At 47.1% G+C, this 27,716-nt stretch overlaps 1 protein-coding gene across 1 annotated transcript; it reads left to right on the top strand.

Annotated features, from left to right (window-relative positions):
- Positions 1–1,953: 1,953 nt before the first annotated feature.
- On the top strand, positions 1,954–21,641 carry LOC123034403 (zinc finger protein with KRAB and SCAN domains 7-like). The gene is made up of 5 exons (XM_044451728.1): positions 1,954–3,206; positions 9,861–10,316; positions 10,541–10,652; positions 11,882–12,872; positions 20,197–21,641. The coding sequence occupies exons 1-5, from the start codon at positions 1,956–1,958 to the stop codon at positions 20,945–20,947; spliced, it is 3,561 nt and encodes a 1,186-aa protein (XP_044307663.1). The 5' UTR covers positions 1,954–1,955; the 3' UTR covers positions 20,948–21,641.
- Positions 21,642–27,716: the final 6,075 nt, after the last annotated feature.

The raw sequence follows: 27,716 nt of genomic DNA, 5'->3' as shown, positions 1-27,716 counted from the left end.
AATGGGCTTGACCAGAAGGATAGTGAGGATGTTATCAAGGTTCAACAGGTGGTCCCATGAACTTCCCACTGTCTAAAAGCCAAGTTAGCGCTTGGAACCATGCCGAAGTCTTGCGGCTTTCAGCTTGTTAGGAAGAGCACCAGAGAATGGAGCTGCCTTCCCTGATCATTCTGTAAATGGGGCTGATTTTGCTGTGACAACAAAACTGTTTGCCTAACTGAAGCCTGCAGGGGAGCCTTGCTCCCAGGTAGGGAGATGCAGCGCTTTTGTGTACCCTGACAAACTCTGCAATAGTGGGAGGGAGGAAGGCCATAAAATCCGCAGTGAGAGGCGCTGTCTTTCATTCTCACTTTGGGGCAGGCACTGGACCACTGAATACCACCTGCAGGCATAGGTGGTCTGTGCCCACCATACAGACTTGCCATCGTGAGGACACTGGCCCACTGTTCATTCAACAGGTGTAGCACTGGCACTGAAGCACAGGGCAACCGCTACATCAACCAGCGGGCAGCTCCAGGTCCAAGGAGCACCATCCTCACAAGAGGGAAGTGAATGATTGCTAGCACAAATGGCAGCGGGCAGAAGGCAGGAGCAAACAGCTCCCCAAGTGAGCACTTGGGAGGTTTTCTAGCACCTCCATTTCCCTCCCTCTCAGTTCCATTTTGCCTTTCTATCTCTCTGTTGTGCTTATATCCCTCCTTTCTTTCTCCATGGAACCCAAGGTGGCTCAACTAATCCTTTTCCTCCTCCTCCTTCTCCACCTCTGTTTCATCCTCACAATAACCCTGCGTGGTAGGTCAGGTTGAGAGTCCGTGACTGGTCCACAATCACCCAGTGGGCTTTGTGGACAAATGGAGAGTAGAACTCAGATCTCCTACATCCCAGTCCAAATTCTCACCACTACACTACACTACACTACACACTACACTACACTACACTAGGTCTCCCTTTGTTTATCCAAGCTGGCAAGGATACATTGCAAACTTGCTTTGTGTCTTTCCCTAATATAGTCCTTGCTTTTACTTATTCACATTTCCTCATTGTTAGTTATTCTTTATTATGGGTTGGACCCAGTACTGCTTTCCAGGAGGAGAATTCCCTCTTCCCAATTTCTGGGGATCCTCCTCTCCCACACACAGCTCACCCCATTTTTCATAGAATTTTGGAGAATTGGAGGGGCAGCCATGGAAAGGTGAGTGCAGGGGTGTTCACTTGATCCAGTTTAACTCTGGATCCAACCGTAAGTATTTCCAGGTGCCATTTGCTTGCATATTTACAACAAACCTTTTATGTTTTGTTCAATAAGATAGTAACTTATTTAATAAGTCTTCTGGTCCGTTCAGAAATGCTAAATCAGAGATGAAGAACCTACAGCCCTCCAGATTATGTTGGACTACAGTTTCCATCATCCCTGATAACTGCTTCTGATGGGTTGGGATGATTGGAATTGGAGTCCAACCACATCTGATGAAACCAACTCCATTAAAAATCCATGAGAAAGAGTGATATTAAGTGTCAACATTGAGCTTAACTCTATTGTCAGAAACGGGAAAAGGTCATTGTGCCACCCTGGCATTAGTCCAAAATTGCACTCACAGAAGATCAAGGCTAATTGAAGTGCATTGGTGCCGGTGGCCATGGCTCAGGGAGGCAGATCGCTAACCAGCTCATACTAGTGCAAATGCTGGTGCAAACATTGCTAGGATCAGGCCTCTGGAGTCCGTTCCAGCTATGAGTCCACTCTGGGTTTTAACTAAGGGTGACTTGCCCATTCATGTGTGGATTTCTTTTCAGAAACCGAGAATGAAGAAGAGAATCCAGAGGTTGTGGAGTCCCGCACCCCATTCTTGGGAGCCTGTGAAAGAAGCTTGCCCCTGGATGTTCAAGAAGGTGACGCCCATGGGAAGCAGGTTAAGAGCTACCTTGAAGGCAGGTGGCCCAGCCCTCCTCCTCTCATGGAAATCCTGGGAGGTGCTCCGGAGCGCATCGTCCACCAGGGATCCAGCACCCATGGCAAGGAGCGTGGGAAAATCCTGAAGGCCAGGCCCTCTAGCCTCATCACCCGCCAGAGGCTTCACGGGAGCAAGAAGCTCCACTGGTGCTCTGACTGTGGGAGAGGCTTTGGCATCTTCTCAAACCTGATCCGCCACCAGAGGACCCACGTGGGGGACAAACCCTACAAATGCCCTGATTGTGGGAAAGGCTTTGGCCACAGCTCGGCCCTTGTCACTCACCGGCGCATCCACACCGGGGAGAAACCGTACATGTGCAACGAGTGTGGAAAAAGCTTCAACGTGGTATCCAACCTTCTGCGCCATCAGAGGAGTCACACGGGGGAGAAGCCTTACCAGTGTCCGGACTGTGGGCGATGCTGTAGCCAAAGGTCCCACCTGATTACCCACCGGCGCCTCCACACAGGGGAGCGGCCTTACCAGTGCCTGGAGTGTGGGAAGAGCTTCAACGTCAGCTCTGACCTGATCAAACACCGAAGAATCCACACTGGCGAGAAGCCCTATGAGTGCCGGTATTGCGGGAAGCGCTTCAGCGGCAGCTCCAACCTCATCACCCACCAGAGGCTCCATACGGGCGAGAAGCCTTACATCTGCCCCGAGTGTGGCAAAAGCTTCACTATCAGTTCCAAGCTCATTGCTCATCAGAGAATCCACATGGTAGAGAAACCCTATGATTGTACAGACTGTGGAAAGAGCTTCACAGAAAGGCCCCACCTGACCAGGCACCAGCAAAGCCCCTATTGCCGGGAGAAACGCTTCAAGTGTGCAGACTGTGGGAAGTGTTTCACCACCAGTTCCTACCTTATCACACACCAGCGCACGCACACAGGAGAAACCCCTTACATCTGTGGGGACTGTGGGAAAAGCTTCACAGTCATCTCCAATCTTGCCAGACACCAGAGAATCCACACAGGTGAGAAGCCCTATCAGTGCCCAGACTGTGGAAGGAGCTACAGCCAACGTGCCCACCTGACAACACACCTGAGAGTCCATACAGGGGAGAAGCCTTATATTTGCTCTGACTGTGGAAAGAGCTTCAATGTCAACTCATCTCTCACGAAGCACCGGAGAATCCACACAGGGGAGAAGCCCTACATGTGTCCTGATTGTGGGAAAACTTTCAGCCAGAGCTCCAATGTCATCACTCACCGGAAGCTGCACCATGGGGACAGCCTCCTTGAAGGCCCCATTAGGGTCCTTCAGATCAAATAGATTTCTCATCTTCACAGCTGGTAACTGTTACCTGCCTGAGAGTCTAGCTGCAGCTAATGAATTTCTAAGTGGGTGTCTTATTTTACCTTGTCGGTGCTTTGGAATACCTGCAGTCAACATGTGTGGGGCTTCTTCTCTCTCCCAGAGGTTCCTGATCACCTGTTCCTCAGTGAGTTGCAAAAAATGCCATTCACTGCTCGGGGTGAGTGCCTGTGCTGAGCGAGGTGGGTAGATACACACTGCAGACTTGTGCCTCATCACCCACTAGTGCTTCCAAGTGATTGGAGCCACTTCCTGTGGGAAGGCCTCCGGGCAGCCTGTTCTGCTCACTACACATCAGAGAATTTCTACAGACTGGAAGCCCACATCCTGTGGTAACTGATCTTGTCTTTCTAACCAGAGACAATCCTGTGTGAGGAACCCCTCTCCGCTCAAATGGTCAGGGGAATTGCAGCCAGTATTCAAACATCATACACAATGCCGAAGATTCTCCTGCTCTGGGGAAGCCCTCAAGCCTCCAATAGACTACAGAAGTCCTACAACTTATTCCCATGAAGAGGCATTTATCCTTAAGCTTTCAGACAGAAAGTGCTGTGGCACCTTTGAACTTGTTTGAGCATCTGCCAGTTCTTGTTGTGGGGGAGGGATTAGGATGCAAAGTTGATTCACAACATCTGTTAGGGTCCTCTGGATTGGAAGCATGGCTCTGTGGGCCCTGGCTGGCTGGATAGCAGAAAGAGCAAAAGGGCATCCAGTGAGAAATGGCTTCCAGAATTGTGTGGCCTCGCTGTTTGCCATAACTAAAGACAACAAAGATCCCTTGGCATGTCATGTTAGGGGGAGATGGAGAATGGTCTTGGGTCTGGTGTCTGTCATAAGACAATAAAACAATGCATTTGTTAGTAAAGCTGTGCTTTCTTGGATAGCAGTGAGGTGTGTGTGGAGGGGGGACTATTGTAAGTGGGTTGCTTATTGTGAAAATTGAGTTTTAGAGCCACGTAGCATTTTTGTGGCAATTGTGTCTTTGGGACTGCAATACATAAACAAGATGAAAGGGTAGGCAACCCGTATCAGCCTCCCCAGCATGGTGAGCTGCAGCTGCCATGAGCAACTCAGGCTGGGGAAGGCTAAAGCCGTATGAGGGGCACGTGCTGGCAAGTGCAGCCGGGCTGAGCATCTCTGGCACCATGTCTTGGATGCCTCGGTAGGGGAAGAATCAAGAGTTCTTTGTAGGAACCGGGATGCAATGAGCTCACTAGTGGGCGAAGGGTGAAGGTCTATGAAGCAGGAGCAGCAAAGCAGAAGAAAGCAAAACGCCACAGAGCAAGCTTATCCCCTCCAGTTGCTGGGGAACTCATCAAATTTGGCAAAGGATAATACCAGCCTCTCGTACGCAGTTCTTTTCCAGGGCAGCCCACTTTGAAATCTAAACACACAAAAACATTCCTCTATCCCAGCCATAATCAAAGTTCTTCAGAAATGTTTGACAGTAAACTAGTCTGGGTAATTTCATCCCTGGCTAACCTTCATATTTGCACAGGCAGACAAGGCAGTACCTCTTTGAGGCTCCATGAAACACTCCTCTTTCTTGTTACAGGTGAGAGTGTTTACACAGTCTGCAGGGGAAAATCCTGAGACTCTAAGCTTCAAATCCAGGATTTTTGTGTACTGTGGCACCAGTTTGTACTGTTTGATCTGTGATTTTTGTCATGATCAGGGACAGATGCAACATGCATTAGAGTGTAATGTTTGTGTAATACAAAAGTGTATTCGGTTTACAAACATGAAATGCTTATAATGTTTGTTTAAAAAACAGTAAAATCATAAAATATCTGTACAGAATTATTGCAGAATCCCGGAATACTCAAGAATAAGGCAACAGCTGCTCGATACTGAGTGAGAAATCCTGCTCTCAGGGGGCTGCAACATGGCGAGATATTCTACCCTGCTATTTCCTGGGTCAGCCATCCCCAATTTGGTGTCGTGCCAGATGTGTATGTATTACAACTCCCATAATACGAGTAGCCACGTTTGGCGGGGATGATGGAGGTTGTAGTCCAATGCGTCCAGGGAACCCGGTTGGAGAGAGCTAACCTAGGCTCACGTGACTTCTCCCACGGTTTCCTCCAGCTGCTCTCCTGGAAGGCATCCATGGGTTAAATCTACAGAAATCTTATTCCTAGACGCGACCACGGAAATGGGGGGACTGGGAAGGATATGGTCAGGTCATCTTCCTGTCCTGCCCTATTCCCGTTCCGCACCCCTCTGTTCCAGTGAGAAATTACCTTCTGGAAATATTATCCCGCATTTTCTGGCAAAAACAAAAGGCGATGCCGATGGCAACGGCAGAGCTGTGATTGCAGAGACGCCTTGCAAGCGGTCCAGGTCTGCGTCGGAGGCAGAGGAAAACTGGAGGAGGCCAAAGGCTGCCAGGAGCCCTGGCCGCGATAGGCGCCAGCCCAGAGTCAGAGTTCTGTGCATCAGACCCTGGCAACATCCCGTCTCCGGTTCCGTCCGGATCGGGGAGGGACGCAGCGAGGTGATCAAGGCAGGAAGCAGAAAAAGGCACCTCAGGGCGCACACTGGACCCGCAGGAAGCATCCCTTCGTGTGCCGGCCTGTTCAGCGTTCTTGCGCCAGGACAGACCCCTGGATCATCTCATCCGCCTGATCTGCTCTGACCACTAGCAGCCCTCTCCCGGCTTTTCCATCACCTGCTGCCTGAAGCCTTTCAGCTGGAGATGCCAGGACTAAACCTGGGATCTAATGTAGGCAAAGCATGTGTTCTGGCCCTGAGTTCTAGGTTCGCCTTGGGAGCAGGATGTAGAATTACGATCCATTTGGAGCCAATTTAGGTTAGACAGAGCAGGCTTGTGCCCATTTTTCTGTTTGTACCAATATTGTATGTTCTCGAGTGGCAGCAGCTTTCCCAGGCTTTCAGTACAGCTCTGTTAGACCCTTTTAATTAAAGATACAAGGTGGACCCTACATCGATGAAGGATGTACTTTAGTACTTAGATAAGGGCTTTCCTTCATAGACTGAATTTAGAACTGTGATAGTGATAGCTTGTCTGGATTCACTGTGCCACTTATAATGAAGCAGCTCCCACAATTAAAATTGAAATTGGATTTGAGGCATTTAAAAAATTTTAAATTGTTTTCTTAAAATAAAAATGTAAAAGAAAGATAAGAATACCAGGGGATCTTACACAAATATAACATATACCTTCATAACCTGCAAATTCCTAAAAAAGACAAAAATTTCTATCTTTGCATCAGTCAGTACTTTGCTGAAGCTCACAAAAAAGATAATTACAGTTCTCTGAAACAATACATTGTCCAATAACTTCAGGTCAATTATAAATCATCAATATTTTATGAGCTTTCTTTTGTTCTAAAGTAGGGTTAGGATTTGAGGCATTTTTTCAGTTATGAGGACTAAAAGGAAGATCCTTTTTCTTTCATTTGATGAGGAAGAACTTTCTGATGTTTAAAAACCCAACCCCAAATGAGAATGGAGGCATACATCTAGACTAATACTAGAAAGAACAAAGATGTTTCAGGCTGAGGGCAGATTGGTGCCCCTGGTCTGATCTGCTGCTGGACTCCTGAGCTAGCTCTTCCATTCATACTGTTTCTTTCACATCCTTTAATCCAACCACATTCATATCTGACTATAATGCTAGCTGTTTCCCCACACAAAGCCTTCCTTTTGCCTTGTCCCTGCCATCCTGTCTTCTCCATATCACCACCTTTCACGGTTTGCAGTAGTGGGTCTTCTCACTGGAAAATTGTAGTGGAGTTTGAAGATGCAGCCTGCCATGAAGAATCTAGTGCAGCTTGTCCCAACCCAACAAATTCCAGATGTCTTGGACTACAATTCCCATCATCTCCAGCTAGTGTTGTCACTGTTATTCAATGGGTGATGGGAGTTGTGGTCCAAAACATGCCCCACTGGGTGTTTTTCAAAACCTCCACATGAAAGATAATTCCATACACTTTCCCAGAAAACTTGCATTGCCACAGGGATGCCTTCTCCATTCAGATCGCTGCAACATTCAAGTGCTGACTGGGTTGTATGAATTAAACAGCCCTTACAGATACACAATCATAGACAGAGTTTCCATATTTCATGACTTCTCTTCAACCACAGTAGTTTTCCCTGGAGCAGGGGTGAGCAACATGTCCTCCAATTAAAATCATCATCATCATAATTCACAACCAACATGGAATTTGTAGTGAATACTAGGATGGCCAAATTTAGCTTCATGGTGCTGTGTAGCCTCTTTGGAGTGCCAAGAGTTAAATTTAGCTTTAAACATGCTGAATGTAACCACTACAATATTCTGCAGCACCAGTAAGTTGTTTGGGCAACAAACCTGCAATTTTAGCCCTTTTTTGTAATGAGAGAGACACTGCAGACTATGAGCTGCAGTTTGAAAATCTCTCTTGTACCTGTGAGAGTTATCCACAGAGGCAGTTCACTGAGTGATGAGTTTCTCAAGCACTACCAAGCATCTCCAAATCATCTTTCAGGTAGACTGTTATTGCTGAGAAATATTCTTGGTTCAAAATCTACTTTTTAAAAAAAGGCCAAATCAATATTATTTTGCCTTTATAACAAGATTTGCACCCTTTTTTTCAAGTGAGAGCTACATTCCTCATGGGTAATTGTATGCAAGCAGTAAGCTGGGATCAAAAGTGGTGGGTCACCCCATTTCTGCCACTATCACCCCTGTTTCTCTTTCTCCTTTCCCATTCGGCAGGCGGCCAGGCAAGGGACAGATTGCACTTGCCAAAGTCTGAACTGACCGCATGCAGAGAACTTAACAAAGTAAGGTGCAGGCTGCCATCTGCTAGAAAAGATTTTGTCAGATAGGGGACACGGGATGTATTGTAGTTCCTCAAGACACTATTTGTGCTATTCCTGATCAGGAAAGAACCCTACTACAAGTTCAGGAGTATTTATAAATACACAAATTAACCTTGTGAGGCTGTGGGCCAAATATGATCACAGTGGTTTTTTTTAAGCCTCTCCCTACCTTATCATCATTTAGGGTTTAGATACATAAATTATTGCATCTTCTCAACATACAGGGTGAATTTTTGTTTCCCTTTTTTTCATTTGTCAAAGATCTGAAAGCCTCACGAAACTCTGCTCACAGTCTTATTGACTAGGTTAAAATGCACCCAGCCTCTTTTCTGTGTGCCTTGTCTTTCTAATCCTTGTTTTTCATGTTTGCATCCCACCTGTCCTCCAAGGAGAATATTCTGGTTTATCCCATTTAATCCTCAAACAGTACAGGTAAAACCAAGAGATAGTAATTTGACCAAGGCCACCCTGTAAATAATATGTGGACCTACAAAGAGCTGTCTGATCCTGACAGTTGTATTTTCAGTTCCTCTTCTAATTATGTTAATCATGGAGTTTGCCTTTTTAGCAGCAATGGCACACTGGCTCAACATTTTCATCAAGCTGTCCACGTGACCTTTTTCATGGTCATTGTTAGCTCAGCTCCCATCAAATCATGATTGAGGTTGGAGGTTATTTATCTATTTTTGTCCCAACTTGCATTTCTTTACGCTTGCCTACACTGAATGACATTGCCCTTCTGTGCCCGTTCTCTCAGTTCCCTTTGGAGTTCCTCATGGTCCCTCAGTGTGGTGTCATCTGCTGGCCGTGGATTTCATCCGTGGGGTCTCCTAGTCCAAGACCATGTCCACTGTGCCACGTTGGCTCTGCATTTCGCTGGGTGCTGCTTAGTGTAAATTACGTTAAACAGCAAAACTTTCACAGTACATCGTTATTCTTCACACTTCTATCAGATTCTCACTTGGTTATCTCAACTTCTGCAGATGCTTTCTCACCTTTGTATTATTTATTTGAATGTATACCTCGCCTTTCCTCCAAAGAGCTCATGGCAGCACACTTTATACCTCCTTTCCCCATTTTATTCTCACAGCTACCCTGTGAGACAGGTTTGGCCTGAGAGACAGTGACTGGCCCAAGACCACCCTTCAGCTTCATGCCTGAGTGGGGATTTGATTCCCAGTTTGGTCTGTTGTGTTCTTTCGAGATGACTAAAAGTATTCACAATATTTATGTGTGAATGCACTTTGACTCGTGAAATATTGGATCATTTCTACACCTTTCCAAAGCCTCTGTGTGCTGTTGTGGCAGTCCCTGGGCAGATTCTGAGGAATCCTATTTCTTTCAAAAGCCTGGTTGGTGGCTATTGTGTAATGTATGTTTCTTTGCACTTACTAAAATAGGATTCTTTTTGCAGCTTCAGGAGTGCGGAGGGGAATAAAAATGGAGTGGCAGGATGCAGCAAGGCCCCAAGCACAAGAGAGATTGAAAGAGAGTAGGGGAGATCATCCAGCAGCTCAGGTTGGGGCCAGTGAAGAGGTTTCAGGTGAGAGAGGTCCACAAGGGGAGAAACTGATACCAGATGAGGTGGCCACACACAAGCCTCGACTGGCACCCTGTGAGACAACTCAGCAAGAGACTAGCCAGATGGCTGAGGAAAATCTGCAAGATCACCAGAAATTGCAGCAGCCAGTTTCCCAGAAGACCGCCAAGTCCCGCAGGAAGCCACTGCTGCCAACCCGATGGGACCATCCCCAAACCCTTCAGGCTTCTTTCAGGAGAATAGCTAATGCCATCCACTGGCCTAGAGAAGTGAGGATGACCCGAAGCCTGCCAGGCCTCAACGGCAAAGCCACCCAGGCCTATCAGAGCTCAGGCCCCCCTGGGCTCCGAGTGAAGAAGCAAGAGCTGGTGGAGGAGGAGGACACTGTGAGTCTGGAAATATGGCGGCTGCGGTTCCGGCAGTTCTGCTACCTCGAGGCTGAGGGTCCCCATGAGGTTTGCAGCCAGCTCCAGGAGCTTTGTTATCAATGGCTGCAGCCAGAGAAACACACCAAGGAGCGAATCCTGGAGCTGCTGATCCTGGAGCAGTTCCTGGCTGTATTGCCCCAGGAAATGCAGATCTGGGTCAGGAAGCATGGACCAGAGACCTGCACTCAGGCTGTGGCCTTGGCAGAGGTGTTCTTATGGAGGCTGCAAGAGAGGGAGAGGTGGGACCAGCAGGTGAGTGGTGCCAGCTTGTTGATTTAAGCCTGGGAAACCCAATTAAAATGTAGGACTGTGGATGGGGGACTGTTCATGAATGTCTGTTTTGGGATATTGTTTCTCTGCTCTCCTAGATGAATAACCCAAGTTGGGATAGGACGCCAGGCTCATTTCCTGCCCTCTCTGGTTGCCCTTCTCAAGCCTCTCGCTGTGATCTAACCGTGTCCTTACTTCTAATTCAGGTGCCAAGGCCAGTTGAAAAAGTGGCTACTAATTACTCTAAGGCAGACCCTTTGAAGATGCAGCTGTACATGGTGGCCATGCAGGAGGGCGAAAGGATAGCAAGCTTGCTGGGTAAGGATTTATTGTGGGTCCCCCAGTTCTTGAGCTGGGGGTGGGCAGTTTAATGGGCAAATAAGATGGAATTCTATGTCGGCGTGAACCTAAAGTGGGTTTCAGATGTTTTGAACTGCAACTTGCAGCGTTGCCGACCATGACCATGTTGGCGTGGGCGTCTGCCGTATAGACCCTGTATGAAAATGGCGGGTCACTCACCCTCTGGCTCCTTGGACCCTCCCAGTGCAGCCTGCCAAGAATTGCTTGTGCTGCCTATCTGTGCCGTGGCCGCTTCATGATCAGTGGGTATCACTGTGCTCCGTTGCTCTCCTGGGCCACATTCACAAGCCCAAAGATGCTTGGGTCCAATGCCAAAATGGTACATCCTGATGGTACAGCCTGGCAGCATACGCTCTCCTCATTCTCCAGAAGGGAGGATTTTAATTGGCATGTCATTGGTCGTAAAAGTGAAGTTTTAAATGACGACTGGATAATTTCGGCTTTGGGGGAGTCTGGTATTCTGTGCTCCTTCGACGGGAGCGGAATCCTACTGGAGGGATTGCCCTGTGTGCCACCTCATCTCCCTCTGCTGCAGCCTGCTAGAACGGCCACTGATGGGGGCAGCTGAGGGAGGGGCCGGAGCTGGATCTCTCGTGTGTGAGTTCCCTCCCAGAGCAGGATCTTGAAGGTAAGTTGCAGAGGTCAGGCAGGGCTGGAGCTGGTCAGTGCTTGGCAAGAAGGCCAGCTGGGAAGCCCATGTGGCCACCCTGAATTCCATAGCAGAAGAAAGGTGGGGTGTAAATATAATAAATAGTCCCCAGTTAAGACATTGCTTTTCATCCCAGCATGTGATATATAATCATCCATCATATTAAGCTGCTGCTGTTTTGAGTCATCTATTCCATCATGGTCATCTATCCCAGCATGGTCTAGTCCAGAGCTAGACAACCTGGTGCCCGCCCCACCTGATGCTGTGGATGACAACTCCCAAAAATCCAAGCCAGCATGGCCAGTATTTGGAAATAAGGGAGCTGTAATCAAAAACAGCTGCAGAATACCAGGTGGTTAGTCTGGCTGACAATGGCTCTGTGGGCTATTAGATGGAGGCCTTCCTAGGCCCTGGCCCAGTTCCCCAAGATCCTTTTACCTGGAGAATCTTGAAACTAAATGTGGGTCCTTCTGCTTCCAAAGTATGCACTCGCTTACAAGGCCTCCAAGCATATTCACTTTGCGATTGTTTATTCTAGCAGGAAATGACCAAGTGAGTGCGAACAAGGAGGACAGTCTTGTACAGCAAAGAGAGCTTAAGCGGATGTCACTGGAGAGGGCTAAAGGAGGCATCTTCCTATTTCCGGAGATGGGAGAGATGCCTGGAAATCAGCTGCCTGCTGGAAAAATGTGTTTCCAACTTCCTGAGAGGGAAGAAACACTGGGAACTCAGCAGCCACCTGGGAGGCACCAGGACAGCTTCCTACAGGCGACTGTGAAAAAAGGCTGTCTTTGCAAAGGGGAGAACAGTTTAAATGGAAGCACTTTGTGTGAGGTGCTTGAGGTGGGAAAGAGGAAAAAGGCGACTGTGGACAGTAAGACAAGCTCCAGCCAGGGGACTGATCCTCTTAAAAACTTGAATGCTCGGGGGGGAAAGCAGCCATACAGGTGCTCCTATTGTGGGAAAATCTTCAACCATGCCTCGGCGCATCTGCTCCATGAGAGGATCCACACGGGAGAGAAACCATACTATTGTTCGGAGTGTGGGCAGAGATTCAGTCGGAGATCGCACCTTACCAGGCACCACAGAATCCACACAGGGGAGAAGCCACACACATGCTCAGAGTGTGGGAAGAACTTCAGTCGCAGATCACACCTTATAGAACATGAGAGAACCCACACAGGAGAGAAGCCATTTGCATGCTCCATCTGTGGGAAGAGTTTTAATTATCGGTCACTCCTTAAGGAACATGCAAGAATACACACAGGAGAGAAGCCATATAAATGCTCCGACTGTGGTAAAAGCTTCAATCGGAGAGAGAGCTTTATAATACACAAGAGAACACACACAGGGGAGAAACCCTATGAGTGTCTGGACTGCGGGAAAAGGTTCAGTCAGCGATCCAACATCACTGCCCATGAGAAAACTCACATGGGGGAGGGAAAATATAAATGCTCGGTGTGTGCGAAAAGCTTTTGCAACTCCACCAGTCTCTTTAAACATCAGAAAATCCACATGGAAGAAAAACCATCATAAACATTCTAGCATGGACTAGAAACTAGAAACGTGTTTTTAATTATCTGGTTTTATTAAAAGTAAGAGCCAGTTCATTTGGTACAGGAAAAAGAATGTAAGACCCTCACAGGACTGTAGCACTTCAGATTGTGGGTGGGAATTCTCATGACTGAATGCACAAGTCCTTTATGTGGACCTTCATGTGGTGAGCTAGCATCTCAGGAAGATAAGTTTTAGACTACCCTTTCTGGTGTGCTCAGTATTAATGTGCAAAGAAATTTCAGTGTGCAGGGCAAGTCAGATATGCAATTTTTCACACACATTCTGAAGTAGAACATCCCCAAGAAGTCTTGTATCAGCAGAGGGAAGGAATTGTTTCTAAACCAGCTCCTAAAGAACATACAAAATAGGAAATCTCTATAAATACTTTACTATATGAGTTGGGGAAAAGCTTCAGCTTGAGCTACTCACCATACTGTTTATTGTGGGGGCAGTGGGGAGAGGGCAGCAATGGGGCATTGACCTGCTCAGATTTGAATAATTAGTGTAAGATTGGATGCATTTTTTAACATCTTCAGTTCAGATCTTGCAGCCCAGGGATGACCAGCTGTTAGAAGTCTGCACACACATGCACCTTTCTGTGTCCTGCATACAAGAGCCCAAGCTGTGTTTGCTGCCCCCACAGTGACAGTTCCCAGCATAGTGGCCACCAGAAAATCCGGCACAGCTGCTGAACAGTGTTGATGTTTCCACCTTTCTAATTATGCACTAGAAAAACAAGAATGAATGCCTACAGCTGCCTTGAAATCCTCCTCACTACAGGCACTTGCCACTAAGTTACCTGTTACAAATATTGTTCTTGGTGCAGTTTCTATGAGTGTCACTTTTCCCCTCTGCGCATGGGGGAGCGTTCCAGCGCAGCCGATCATTCAGTAGTTGGGACGGGGCAACTGCTTCATGTGCAGGTGTGCAATCTGTTATCCCTTGTTCTTCCCCCATTTCTCTCTCGTTGTGGCCCAATGTTTGTAGTTTCTTCCACAGTTCCTTGTGTAATCTTGTACTTTATGCCACTGCTGTTTCTTAAAAGGATAGTGATCCAAAGCAAAACATTTTGTTGGAGAATACTTATTATGCATGGCCTGGTGCATTTTTGCCACGTGATGGTCTTTGCTTCCTGAAAAGGTTTCCCTACTTACTGTAGCAGTCAAGCTCTCTAAAGGGTAGAGACGGAGGGGTAGGACAGACTTCAGGTTTGTGTATCTATTTTACTTTCTTTGTAGAACTGTGAGATCCACCACCTGGAGTATGGTGCAAAAAAGACATTCACTTAGAATCAAAGCATTCTGAATCCAGGAATGTGATTAGATAGATTACAAAAATGAATTGAATTTATAGTCCTTCCACATACAAATCTACTGCTACTAATCTTGAGTGTTCTTTATTTTGGCAGTAGTTTCATTTAGGTTGGGAAGCGAGTAGTTTTCTTTAGTGAAAGCTAAGTAATTGGGAACCAGTAATGCTTGCAAATCTGCTGCAAATCACCAAGAGTTCTACTACTAAATCCAGACCTCCCTTCCTGGCCCGGTGCTTCAGCTAGGTTTCTATAACTGGCAATAAAAAGGGCAACCATATTTGCAAAAGCTCAGGCTAAACATACCTTTAAAATAACACTGTCTATTTCATCTAAACAATTCCATCCCACTTTTCCACAGGATGGTTGTCAGGGACATTTTAAATATGAAAATTCAGCAATAATGAAAACATGGGGAGCCACTCTGGTGTGGCGGTTAGAGTGCTGGACTGGGCCTTGGGAGATCAAGTTTTACACCCCACTCAGCCATGAAGGCCAGTGGGTGACCAGTCACTGACTCTGAGCCTTAGCCACCTCATGAGTGGTTGTTGTGAGGATAATGTGGAGAGGAAGAGAACCTCGTAAGCCCCCTTGGGTCCCTTGCAAGATGAAGAAAGACAGGCTATTCATAGAATGGAAAAATGCAACAGTAGCCCAGTAAAGCAATAGCCCAGCAAATCAGCATAAATAAATGTTTCCATAAAATATTCTGCTATACTAGTTGAGTTCTGCGCTGGGGAATATTTGGGGAGAAGCCCAGTCTGTCCAAAAAGGGATAGGCTCCACCTGAATTGCAATGTTTTCACTTGATGGTCCTCCCTCCCTCCCTCCCTCCCTCTAAGCACAAAGCTGCTTTTACACTTGATCTCCTGGGGAAAAGTTGACAGATGCTGGATGGTATCTAGTTTGGAACAACACAGTCTGAAGGCATGGAAGTGTAAATATTCTAGGTGAAATGTAATGAGCAACGATGAGGACATGCATGCTTGTTTTAGAAGCCAGAACAGAAAATAGACACCTCAAAGGCATTGAGTGTAATAGGAAGAAATAGCACGATCTCTGTCACCAGGCCCTGCTTTGGGTTTCCGGAAGGCATCGGGTGCAGCTGCTATGAGGCACAGCCTCCTGAATTAGATGAACCTTTAGCAGCAAGTTCTTTTTACATTCTGCACCCATGCAGGAGTTGTGTATATGTGCAGAGCTCAAGCAGCCTTCCACAAAAGTACTTGGGAACCTCCTTTATATTCTGTTCCAGTGCTAAGCTTCTAAACTTGGAAATTCGGTCCTCTTCCCAACAATGCCTTTTTGCATGGTTGGTAAGCAGAACCTGTCAGTTGCAGATTACAAGAATAACACCGAAACAGAAATTTGCCTGTGGAACACTGAGACTGTTCACTTCTGCAGGAGGAGATGGGCTAGTATGCCGCCCCAGTATGATATTGGGACGTGGCACATCAGATTGGCTTATAGGACCCATATTGAAACAACAACCTGAATCTCTGTTCTATACCAAAAGGAAAGAATCAACCTGAAAAAAAATCAAACCAGCTACACAGGAAGAGCATCGCTTATAACAAAATCCCTGCAACTTCTTTAAGAGCCCACTGAGACTCATTCATAAATGAGACACAGCTCTTTCTAGAGTTGCAGGTGGTCTGAATGCCCAGTGTCAGAATGGGAATTGCCATTGGCCAGTGATACTCAAGAGAATGGTGCTGCTTTGTCTCTGCTTTTTTTTTTTTAGTGAAAGCCCAAAGATCTCCTTTTGTGTATTAATATTAATTGAGTTAGGAGGATAATCAAGGAGAGGTAACTGGTGCTGTTAAAATCAGAAATGCTCATCAGTGTGCGTTAGGATAGTGGCAACCTTTCCTTTGCAGGAATATTTGTAGGTGCATCCATTCACTTTTTGGCTGCCAAAGAACCCTGCTAAGTGCTTTTTAACGAGGAAACTTGAGCAATTAAAAGAGTTTATTTGAGGAGAGTGGGCTTTTTAAAAGCTTATTTCCCTTTTTCGTGAGAGAAAGGGGGGAGGAGGAGACAGGAAAATCAGACCAGATTCCTCACTGCCATCTGGTGCTGCTTTAGGTCAACCAACCCTTCAAGTTGATGGTTTTCTTTCCCACAAAGCAGCAATCCTATACTCAGCATAGAATAGAGTGGAGCGGGACATGGATAGAGTGGGAAACGGATTCTTCCTCTTTGTTACCCCTCCCACAAATCTTCATGAAACGAATGAATTCCGTAGCTTAACTACGTGCTGTGCTGGGAAGCACGCCCTATTATATGCCCTAAAATCTCCCGCCTGTCAGGTTCATGGGATGACTCCAGCTTCTAGTACTGGGTCAGCCTCAGATGTTTCTCCGCTGAAGGTAGTGCTGGAAGGTTTCTTGGGCTAGGCTTTGTTCAGTGTTTTGTTTGTATTCTTTATTGCATTGTATTTTTAATCTGTTGTACAGCCCAGACAGCTTCGACTATTGGGCTGCATGTAAAAATAAATAAATAGGGGGTTTTGTGTTTTTTAATGTAAAAGAAAAGATGTAATGTGTACTTGCCTTGAAGCCATGTCTTCTGAGCTAAAAGCCCTGTTCAGCTATGCGGACAGGATGCTAAGCTGTGCCTAGTCAGTGATAAAGGTATTTTACCGTTACCTAAAAAAAAGCACGCTAATTCTCTAGGGCTGAACCTTGGAGATAAAAGTCAGTGCTGTTAAGTCTTGGCTTAAGTGCTGTATGTTGCAGCCCACCCTAGGCTACTTCTGACGTTCGCCATGCCGTGAGGGATGCGAATGTTCGGTGGCCCGTATGTGTCCGATCCCCAGACTTAGACTCTTTGGGAACATGACCGAGACGGCAGAAATCAAAGCAACAACACATAGTAGTCCTTCCAGCGCAAAGCCGGGCAGGCGCGACGAGTCGCAGCCTTCCGCCTCGCCCCGCCCGTTTCCGCGGATCTCCGCGCCGCTGCCATGCATGCAGCGTCCTCCGAGCAGCGGGAAGCGGCAGCGGCAGCCCCGCTTCAGCGGCTGCCAGCCGCGCAGTCCCTCACGCGCTGGGGCTGCCTGCCAGCGCCCGAGCCGTCATGGCTGAGCCTCGCCGGGCTGCCGGACCCCCGCCCCGGGGCGACCGCCCCAGCCCGCCCGCCCCGCGGGCCGCCTGTGCACGCAAGCGCGCCCGCCCGCCCGCGGCCAGGCACCGGGGCACCGGCGGCAGCGACGCGGCGGCCAGAGCGGAGGCGGTTGCAGCCCGGCCCGCAAATGGAAGCGGCACAGGAAGGGGCTGGATCTGCTCCGGGGGCGGCGGCGCGTGGCCAGCCCGGCGGACGAATCCGAGGAGCAGATCCGGGTGGGGAAGAGGCCGAGGAACAAAAGGAGCCGAGGCAGCGCGCCGTGCCCGGGCTGGCGGGGCTGCTCGAGGTGCGTAGCCGGCGCTCCCGCGTCGCCGGGAGGAGAGCGCGGGCCGCTGCCCGCCCCTCGAGGCGCGGGCCTGAAGGGCCGCTCAGGATCGCGGGCAGGCGGGCGGGCGGGGCGTTGCGGGGCGGGGCGGGGAGGGAGAGGGCGCCGCTTCCAGCCCTGCGAGCGAGCCCGGGCGACGCGCGGACCGCCGCAGCCTGGAACCGGCCCTCCCGCGGCCAGGGGTCCCGGCCAGAGTGCAGGAGCGAGGTCGGGAGGAGCCCGGAGGGGCGGTCTGGTGCTGTGCTGGCCGTCCAAAGAGGAAAGGACGGGGGCGCCGTCGACCCAGCCGGCCTTGCTTTGTGGCGGGAATTGGCTGTCACCCCGGGCACGTTACCTGAGAGAAAGCCGCGCCGAACCGTTTCGAGGAAAGCGGACATCGGAGCCCGAAACGCGGCTGGGTCTCAGCCCTCGAATACGAGCAGAATGAGGGAAATGGAGGGCAAGTGTTGCTCCTGAAAATATGCAGAGCATTTTCCCTGCTTCCCTAAATACCTATTGCGAAATGTCACCGTTCTGCTTCCCCGGCCTCATTTCCAAGCGTATTTCCTTGGAAGTAAACCCCAAGGAAATCAACAGATTTCATTTCCAAGTAAAAAATACTTAGGTGTCAGTTGAAGAGGGAGTATGGAAGTGCACTTGCAGGTCAATTCTAAACAAGCCTTCTTGAAAGGGAGGGACTCTCTGCCTTGTCCCCTGGACATTGCTGCTGTTTAGTCCCAAAGTCCTGCCCAATCCATCACGACCCCACAGACAACATTTCTCTAGGCCTCCTGAACATTAGGGAATTGCTTATTTGAATGTGCCTTAAAAAGGCCACTTCAAAAGTTTAGGTGGAAATGTAGCGGACCAAGAGGAAGGTTTTGTATAAAGCTTTCTGCCTGATGCTTGATTTCCCATCATGTTGACATGTGGGCACTTTGAAATGAGGCATCTTGCACATTCATTTTCATGGCTCTGAACCCCATTACATTTCTGAACATTTGAACCCACTCTGTCACACATGAAGACATGAATGGTCAAAGGCATTCTCTTCCCAGGTAATATACTGTAAAAACATCATTTATACTTATATGGGATTCTTTTAGTTACAAGCTGTAGTAGAAGAGGGCTAGAAACACTCCCCTTTGACTCCTGGAGAGCAGCTGCTAGCCAGAGCAGTCGCTGGACTACAAAGACCTCTCTGTTTAAGGCAGATTTCTGTGTTTGTGTACCTCCTATACAGAGGGAAGACAGAGGACCCCCCATCCCACTGCATCCTAGCAGCCACTCAGAACAGGGTAGCATAAAGATAGAACAAATAATCTTCATGATAAAGGTTTGCACACAGCTGTGAGCCTCTTCCTTTCCTGACATAAAAGTAGATAGACAAGCCCTTCCATCTGTGCATGGCTGTCTTTTCTCTAGGTTGAATCAGTGGAACTAAAGGAGGAAAAATGGTTGCCCCCCCCCCACGCTTGCTGTTCCAGATTTATTTTTAACAGCTCTGCTGTTACCGGTGATTCTGTTTGTGTTTACCACAGATCTCACTGGTTTAAGGGAGAAAGTTCTGCTTAGGTGAATTTTCTGAGAAGTGCTAAGAAACCCCGCACCACTCAACATTGAATGGTATGTTTTTTCTTGTTTTTCTTAACACATCTCCTTATATAATTTTCTTTTCTGCAGCTGCAAAAGCAGCTTAGGGCATGAGCTGTGGGTCAGGTTTGTTCAAACCTGACTTCAGCCACAATCCAATAAAGTGATTTTAGGAAAGTGGTGAACTGCCAGCCACAGCATTTGCAACAAAGGGATATTTTTTTCTGACCCACTTTACAGGGCTGTTACAGAAATTACTTTAAAAACTACTTTGGATACTAGAAAGTACTATAGACATATTAATGACGCCTAGAAACTTGTTTTTTTAATGAAGGCTGAGATTTGAAAGATGCCAGTTGTGCTTTAAATACCATGCACAGGTCTAAATAGAATCAAAATACATAGAGCACAGACAGTCCTTCCTTCATACAGGAAATCTTGCTCCTCTGGTTTAATCAGACCTCCTCCTTACAATCTGTTTTACTTCCTTTCCAGTTATGTCCCTGATTTTCCAACTACTTTTTGCTGATCCACAAGATGATAAAATCTATCTTTATTTCAGCAGGTTAGAGATGATGAGAACAAAGAAGAACTTTGTGAAAAAGGAAGAGATCCCTCTAGAAGAACAGAAAGATGAGACCCAAGAGGTTGAATTAAAGCAAAGCCTGGTGAAAGAAGAGATCCCCGAAGAGGAAGAAATCCAAGTGAAAAATGAGATTTCCCTGGAAAAAGAGAAGGAAGAGATCCTGGTAAAAGAGGAAGAACATGAACAGACTGAAAGGGGTGAGTCCCTTCTAGAACAATACGAAATAAAAGTTTTCCAGATTCCTGGAGATAATGATGAACCCTGTGATAGTGAGATACAAGGATATGTCCCAAAGAAGAGACTCTGTAAAGCTGTACCACAAGAGGAAGCTGCTGTGGAATCCAACAAAGCCACAGTCAAGAAGGGAGGAAGAATCTATAAGTGTCCTGATTGTGGAAAAATTTTCAAACGGTGCTCACCCCTTATCAGACACCGAAGAACCCATACTGGGGAGAAACCATATGTCTGCCGTGAGTGCTTGAAACGCTTCAGCGACAGCTCTGCCCTTGTGAAGCACCAAAGAATACATGCAGGAGAGAAACCTTACACATGTCCTGAGTGTGGGAAGAGCTTTTCTCAAAGCTCAACCCTAATCGCGCATCAGAGAATACACACTGGAGAGAAACCATATAAGTGCCCTGATTGTGGAAAGAGTTTCAGTGTAAGCTCTAATCTTGTTGCTCATCAAAGAATCCACACAGGAGAGAAACCTTTTGGGTGCCCTGTCTGTTTAAAAGGCTTTCTGGTGAGTTCCCATCTCATCAGACACCTGAGAATACACACAGCAGAGAAACCATACATTTGCAGAGAATGTGGGGAATGCTTCACTCAGAGTTCCCACCTTGTTGTACATAAGAGAATCCACACTGGAGAAAAACCTTATCTGTGTTCTGAATGTGGCAAGAACTACCGTGGGATTTCAGATTTGATCCAGCATCAGAGAATTCACACAGGAGAGAAGCCCTACAAATGCTCAGAATGTGGAAAATGCTTCAGCCAAAGCTCATGTCTTAAAAAGCATCAGCGAATTCACACAGGAGAGAAACCTTACATGTGCCTGAAATGTGGGAAAAGGTTTAACCGGAACTCACACCTGACTAGGCACCAGAAAACCCACACTGGATAATTCCCAAAGAATGATATCTGAAAGTTCATCTCCATAATTGCAGCCACTGTATAATGAGTAAAGTCAGGTATCTTAAACAGTTAGCCTTTCCCAGTTTCCAAAGGATCTTTTATCCCACCAGCCCAAACTGTTACTGCAGGAATTTAAAGGACATAAGATTTTGAATGAGTTTGGATATACTGCCATTCCTACACTTTTAAAATGTCCCTTCTCCCTTTCTGGCTCTGGCAAATATTTTTTCCAGACTGTATCCATTTTTAACTGGATCCTAGAATCATCTCTGAATTTTCTGTACCTTTTTAAAAATGCCATCCTATTGCAGGCATCTTCAGCTTAGTTCCTGAGGTGTCATGTCAGTTGTAAATTTTGAGACTCATGATCCTTCCTCTTCAAGGAAACCCTCTGGCTCATGACTGGTTGTTCCCAAAACCTTGGAAACTGTAATGATTGGTGGCAGAGAAAGAAAGCAAAGAAGACCATGAGTCCTTGCCCGATTAATAATCATACCAAACTTTGTGGAGATGCTGATGTTCATCCTTTGCTCAGCTCTGTGGCATATCACCCATTGAACCTGCTCAGTGTCTCCATACTGGCACACCGTTCAGCTGTTGGGAAACTACTTCTGAAAAAAAATCCCCTTTCCTCTGCTCATAACAGGTTTTATCATAAATAAAGAAAATAGGATTTAGTGTGACTCCTTGCTTCTGTGTTTTGTAATAACAAGCTATGGAATTTTGACTGCTTAGAACCTGTTACAAGCCTGCATCTCCTTAAGGCCAAGAGACTCTTGATTTTGGATGGCCTTTCCAGTCGATGAGGAGCCATGGCTTAGCGGTGGAGATCGCCCACTCTGCATGCAGAAGAATCCATGTTCAGGCGCTGGCATTTCCAGCTTAGTCAGAGCAGGCAATACTGAGCTTAATAGACCGATGTTCTTCTGTGCTCAAGTTCCTTGGCACCAGCACCTGTTCTGATACATCACATTGTATCCTAAGGAGCAGGAGAAAGACTCCTCTAGAGGCCCCGTCTGTCCTTGCTTGAGCACAATTTGGGCTGTCACTCTGCTTTGCCCTTAGCATCCAAGGTCAGCTCACAGTAACAATATCAAGAGCTTTAAAATGTCAATGTAATTATTTTTCTAATGTTTGTTTTTTAGGAGAGGCTATTCAGGATTGGGGTTCGATGCTTTTCAAGTGACATTAGAATAGTGACTAAGAGACAGAGATATGAATCAGAAAATCCTTGGTCTGTATCTCACCTCCATAGGTAAGGCACTGCTTTCTTGGTGTCAGCCACACACATCTGCAGCGTTGAGATAATAACACGGGCCTACAGTGGTACCTCAGCTCAGGAACGCTTCAGTTCATGACCAAATCGGGTTGCGAACAAACATTTCATAAAAATTTTGACTTAGGTCGCGAACTCTACATTGGGTGGCGACCATGATCGTGGCCATCTCACCCCCCCCCCGAGTGGGGGGATGGTCGCAATCGTACTGGGAGTGGAGGGGAGATGGCTGAGATCACACCCGTCTTTCTTGCACAAGCGCGCCCGTGACTGCACCCGTCCTTCCTGCAGGAGTTCAACCCCGATCTCGGCCATCTCCCCACCTAGCATGATCGTGCCTGCCTCCCTGCCCCCACGTGCCCGTGTTCGCACCCGTCTCTCCCGCCCATCGCATCGGGATGACAGGCACAGTTGCGGTCATGTTGCGGGGCAGGGAGATGGCCGAGATCTTTGTTGTTCTTTGTCACTTTGCTTCACATTTTTCTGATTAAAAAAATAGTTACAGAACAGATTAACCTCATTTACATTGAACCTTATGGGAAAATTTAACTTGGCTCACGACCAATTTGGGTCACAACCAGAGTCCTGGAACAGATTACGTTCGTGAGCCAAGGTACCACTGTATTTTACATGGGTGTTCTTAAAATTGTAGCAAAACATATGTGAAGTGCTTTGAATTTTCCAAAAGCACTCTATAGATGCTCAGTATTATTTGTAGCTTGAGTTTGGGATTGTTGTTATGGCTTCCACATGAGGAAACGCAAGTGGACTCCATGATGCATTCCACTTGCACTTTTCTGCATGCGTTCCTCTCCCCACCAAGTAATTAGATGTGCTTGAAGGAAACAGCAGGGATGTACCGCTGCTGTCCATCCTTTCTCTCCTGTACTCCTAACCATCCTGCAAGCCATTTGCACATTCGAGGGATAATTCTTGCACTGGGGAGCCTGTACTACTCATGTCAGCACTCTGCACAGTTTAGGATTCTGATGAAGTTTGAGCAGAATTTATCTGTAGGACACAGATCAGTTTTCTTCGACCTCCAGATGTTTTGGACTTTCACTTCCATGGTCAATGGACATGAATGCAGGGAGCTGTCATCCAAAAACTCTGGAGGGCACTGGGCTGGGGAAGGAAGGAGAGGGTTGTGCCCATGGTGGGAGGTGGGACATCCAAATGCAGCCTGAGTCTGAGCGACCTTCTGAGCAGAGAAACAGCAAGTCAGAAGGGGTATCCTGGGCCATCTAGTCTGACCCTGGCACATGCCAGTTCAGCTCATATAGTAGCCAACATCTGGGTGACCAGTCTTTCCTTGAATACCTGTATTGATGGGGCCTGTACCACCTCCTGTGGAAGCCCATTCCATATCCTTAGGGTCTTAGCTGTCAGGAAGTACTTCCTGACATCCAATCTAAAGTCTGGTTCCTTTGCCTCATTGGATCACATCCTTCCCTCCACCACAGGGAAAAACAGGTCATGACCTTCTACCTTGTAACTCCTTTCACATCCCTGTAAGTCACTATAAGATCCCCTTGGAGTCTCTTCGTCTCCAAGCTGAGAAGTCCCAGTTCCCTCAATCTCATCTCATATGGCATCCCCCAATTTTTGTGACCCCCCCCGCCCCCATCCTACCACCCTGCTCTGAGCTGCTTCTAACCTTGCTCTGTCCCTCTTGTAATGTGGAGCCCAGTATTGGGCAGAATCCATGAGCAGGAGCAGTACAGGTTCTTGTGTACCCCGAAGCAAGGCTGAGGGCTCCATGAGAAGGAGAGGTTCAGAAGCAGTGAGAGCCAGTCAGGAGGTGGGGCAGGGAGCTGATGGGGCACAAGCTGGCTCCAGCAGCAGCTCCGGAGCAGCCGGAAGACCAGGAATGCCCCAGAAAGAAGTCCCTGAGGAACAAAACTGAAGAACGCAGCTTTAATATTTGCCGACTCCAGAAGCATCCAGCATAGCATTTGGCCGTTTCCCTCAGCTGCCCTTGATGCCCCTGCCTGAGTTTGTATCAGAGCATTCTCACGTTAGCTGTGGCAAAAATGTACTTTTCTGCTTGCTGTCCTTTTTTTTCTGAAGAGGATATCTGATAGTTTTCTACTTCCAGTATAGAGAAAGAGTGTTGTTGTTGTTAAGTTGTTTTTTTTCCCCCCCTTTTGTTCTGGACGCCAAAAGAAAAAAGAAAAAAAAAGATGATGATGTGTTACACTCCCAAAGTATGTACAGACCCCTATGATAGCTGGGTATTTACTCTGTGTGGTGCAATCCTGTGTATGTTTACTCAGAAGTAAGCCCCATTGTGGTGAGTGACACTTACTCCTAGTAAGTGTATATAAGATTGCAGCCTTAGAATGTGGTTTTTTTTTTTTTTAGAAATAAATAGAATGCTTTGGAGAATATACAGCTTGTTGGTTAACTCTTCCACTCCCATATCCAGACCCTATTTTATACTTCTGATGTGTTGCAGATATTCCGGAAGGTAAAGAAGGAGTGTTGAACTTCAGGACTGTGGGCCAAGTATGACTCACAGTGGTGCCAGTCTGGATTCTCAAGTAGGCCCCAGCCCTTTCCTCAGACTGCTGTCATTTAGTGAGTTGCTGACTTTTGTACAGTTTTGTTTTCCATTCAAAAAGGTGTAATGTTTCTCCTAAGGTTTAGTTACCAACAGTAAAACTTTAAGCTAAGATATGGTGGTATTTTCTTAATATGTCAGGAAAACAAACAACTGTAGCGAGGTGGGGGACAAACGATCTTACGCTTCAAAGAGGCAAGTCTCCTTTGGCAGCATTAACCAGGTGCACATTGACGGTGATCAGGCTGGCTGGCGACTCCATTATTCCTCACTCGCTGCAGCTATTACTTCTTCTGCTCTTACGTGACATTTATAGCTGGCATTCTGAGCTTTATTGAGCTGTCCGTGGTGCTGAACTCCATCTTGAAAATAGGCTTGCCACCATGGAACACTGTGGCTAGCTCAAAATAAAAGCTGTGATGGATAAAGAGCTCCGCCAGCTGCTCCGGACAGGGGGACTTGAATGCCCAACCTATTATTATTTTCATTTCTATACTGCTTCACAGCCAAAGCTCTCAGGGTGGTTTATAACAACCCATAAAACAGACAACTAAAGTACAACAAAATACTGTAAAATCGGAAAAGTGCTATGAAGTGTAAACAGCAAAAGCAGACAATAACAAAGAATGACTGCAAAATCCTGGGATGAGTAATGCCCCTCATGTCCTGGGGAGGCCAAGTCAATGTTCAAGGCCTTGGAAGAGAGGGCCATCTTAACCTGGTGCTGAAAAGATGGCACATTCCTCACTAGCTGGGCTGCGGTGGGGAGCTTGTTCCATAAGTGGAAGGACAGCAAAGAAAACCTTCTGCGCTTCCCTCAGAGACGGCATTTGGAGGAAGGTCCCAGAGGGTGAGCGTGGTGTCTGATTTTATCGCTGTTGGGAGAGGCACTCTGACAGTTATTGTAGTCCTAAGTCATGTCAGGTTTTCAATAGGTTAAAGCCAGCACCTTTAATTGGTTCCAGAAGCATACAGACAGCCAATGCAAGCTTGCCAGAACCTGTCTGATGTGTTTGGACCTACAGGTCCCAGTTATTCATCTGGCTGCTACATTCTGCACCAGCCTCTGAACCATCTTCAAGGGCAAACCCATGTAGAGTGCATTGCAGTAATCTAAGTTAGAGATTACCACATTGTAGATTACTGAAGACAGGCTATCCCTGGCCAGATAGGGGTGTAGCTGGGCCACCACCTGCAGCTGATAGAAGCCGCTCCAAGCTGCTGTGGCCACCTGAGCCTCAAGTGACACAGGTAAATCAAGGAATACCTCCAAGCTATAAACCTGTTCCTTTCAGGAGACTGAGAGCCCATTTGGAACATAATGAATACCCTCCAGTTGGTCAAAGGAACTGCCCACCAACCACATCTCAGTCTTGTCTGGATTGCATTTCAGTTTGTTAGCCCTTTTCCAGTCCCTTGTTGCAGCCAGGCACTGGTTGGTTTAGCACATCCACAGCTTCACCTGCCGACAATGAAAAGGAGAGAGAGGGAGAGCTGCATGTCATCAGCATATTGATGGTGACACGCTCCAAAACTGATGGCCCCACCCAGTTTCATGTAGATGTGAAATAGCAAGGGGGACAGAACAGACCCTTGAGGAACTCCACCCTGGAGAGTCCACAGGGCTGATAGGTATTCCCCAAGCCTTCCCTCCAAGTAGTAGAGGAAACTGCAATGCAGTGCCCCTAATTCAGACAATGCAGGGCAGCCAGAGCTGTTTCCCTGCCAAAAGCAGGCCTGAGCACCAGCTGAACTGGAGCAAGATAATCAGTCTCATCCATGAGTGCCTGGAGTTGATTGGCCACCCCCTTCTCCAGAACCTTGCCCAGAAAAGGAGTATTTGCCACCAGCCTAAAGTTATTCACATCTTCAGCATCAGGGGAAGGTTTCTTTCTTGCATCACCACCTCTTTAAGACAGCAAAGAGGCTTCCTATTTCCCAACCATCCATGGGAGTCTTTGCTTCACCTGAAATAAGCAGCCAAGCAGTGTTGAGAGGCCATGCTTCAGATTTGTATCTTTCTGCCTCTCCTTGGAAATGACTGCAGTGATAGGATTTGCACTTTGAATAGATAATTATGTAGTAGATAAACCTACTGAATGCCAAGACCTTTCAAGTACCCAAGGAAAGCTATCCCATGATGTTACACTTTACATTTCTGCCTTGCAAACAGGTGCAAGAGTCAAGTTTGATCCATATACAGACACCAGAATTTAATTCAGAGATCTCAATCTTCAAAGCAAATTTATTTTATTTGTCACATATCAAAGAGTAAGTACTGTATATATTGTACTTCCCCTTCTTTGAAAACAGATGGGGGTGAAACATCAAGCAAACATTCAAGCTTGAAATATAGAATAATGTCCTGAATGCGTGTACCACATTTCATTCTCATATCGGGGTCAAGTGACCTGGAACATGGATATAAAAATGGGTTTTTAAAAAAATGAATGTTTGTGCAGCAAGCAAGTAGGATGTCAAATGGGCTACTGGGAAGACCTCATTTCAGCTGGCCGTCTGTAATCCCTGCTTCGTTCTTAGAAACCATAATGCAGGTTACACCCACCTCCTGATCTGAGTAGCAGAGTATGGGGAATTAAAACCACGGGCAATTAAAGAAGATGTGCTGGTACTTAAATTTGCCTGGAAGCTCTTTCAGCTAGATCAAGGGACACAGCTGACTATAGTAATATAGTGAAGAGATGCACTTGGAACATGTTCAAAGCTCACATGATGCAGAGCTGAGATTTCATACTGAAGAAGTTCCATGGCTGAGCACTGATGGGCTTTGCCTGGTCATGATGCAAGTAGCTGCCCATTCTGTTGATACTGACTTGCAGCAGCTTTCAGGAAGGAGTTTTTCTGACCTTCCAGGGAGATGCCAAGGAATAGACCAAGGACTTCCTGTGTACAAAACAT

The sequence above is a fragment of the Varanus komodoensis genome, unplaced genomic scaffold, assembly GCF_004798865.1.
Source record: "Varanus komodoensis strain SLA01 unplaced genomic scaffold, ASM479886v1 scaffold6_4, whole genome shotgun sequence".
NCBI classification, from domain to species: Eukaryota; Metazoa; Chordata; class Lepidosauria; order Squamata; family Varanidae; genus Varanus; species Varanus komodoensis.
The sequence above is the reverse complement of the archived record's forward strand: the minus strand, read 5'-3'. Positions and strand labels throughout refer to the sequence as shown.

Bases quoted from the DNA above. Each gene is read 5' to 3' on its own strand.
- LOC123034403 (XM_044451728.1), top strand. From the start codon at position 1,956: ATGGAAATCCTGGGAGGTGCTCCGGAGCGCATCGTCCACCAGGGATCC. The intron at 3,207-9,860 runs GTCCTTCAGATC...CAAACCCTTCAG, and splicing joins TCCTTGAAGGCCCCATTAGG to GCTTCTTTCAGGAGAATAGC. The intron at 10,317-10,540 runs GTGAGTGGTGCC...CTTCTAATTCAG, and splicing joins GGGAGAGGTGGGACCAGCAG to GTGCCAAGGCCAGTTGAAAA.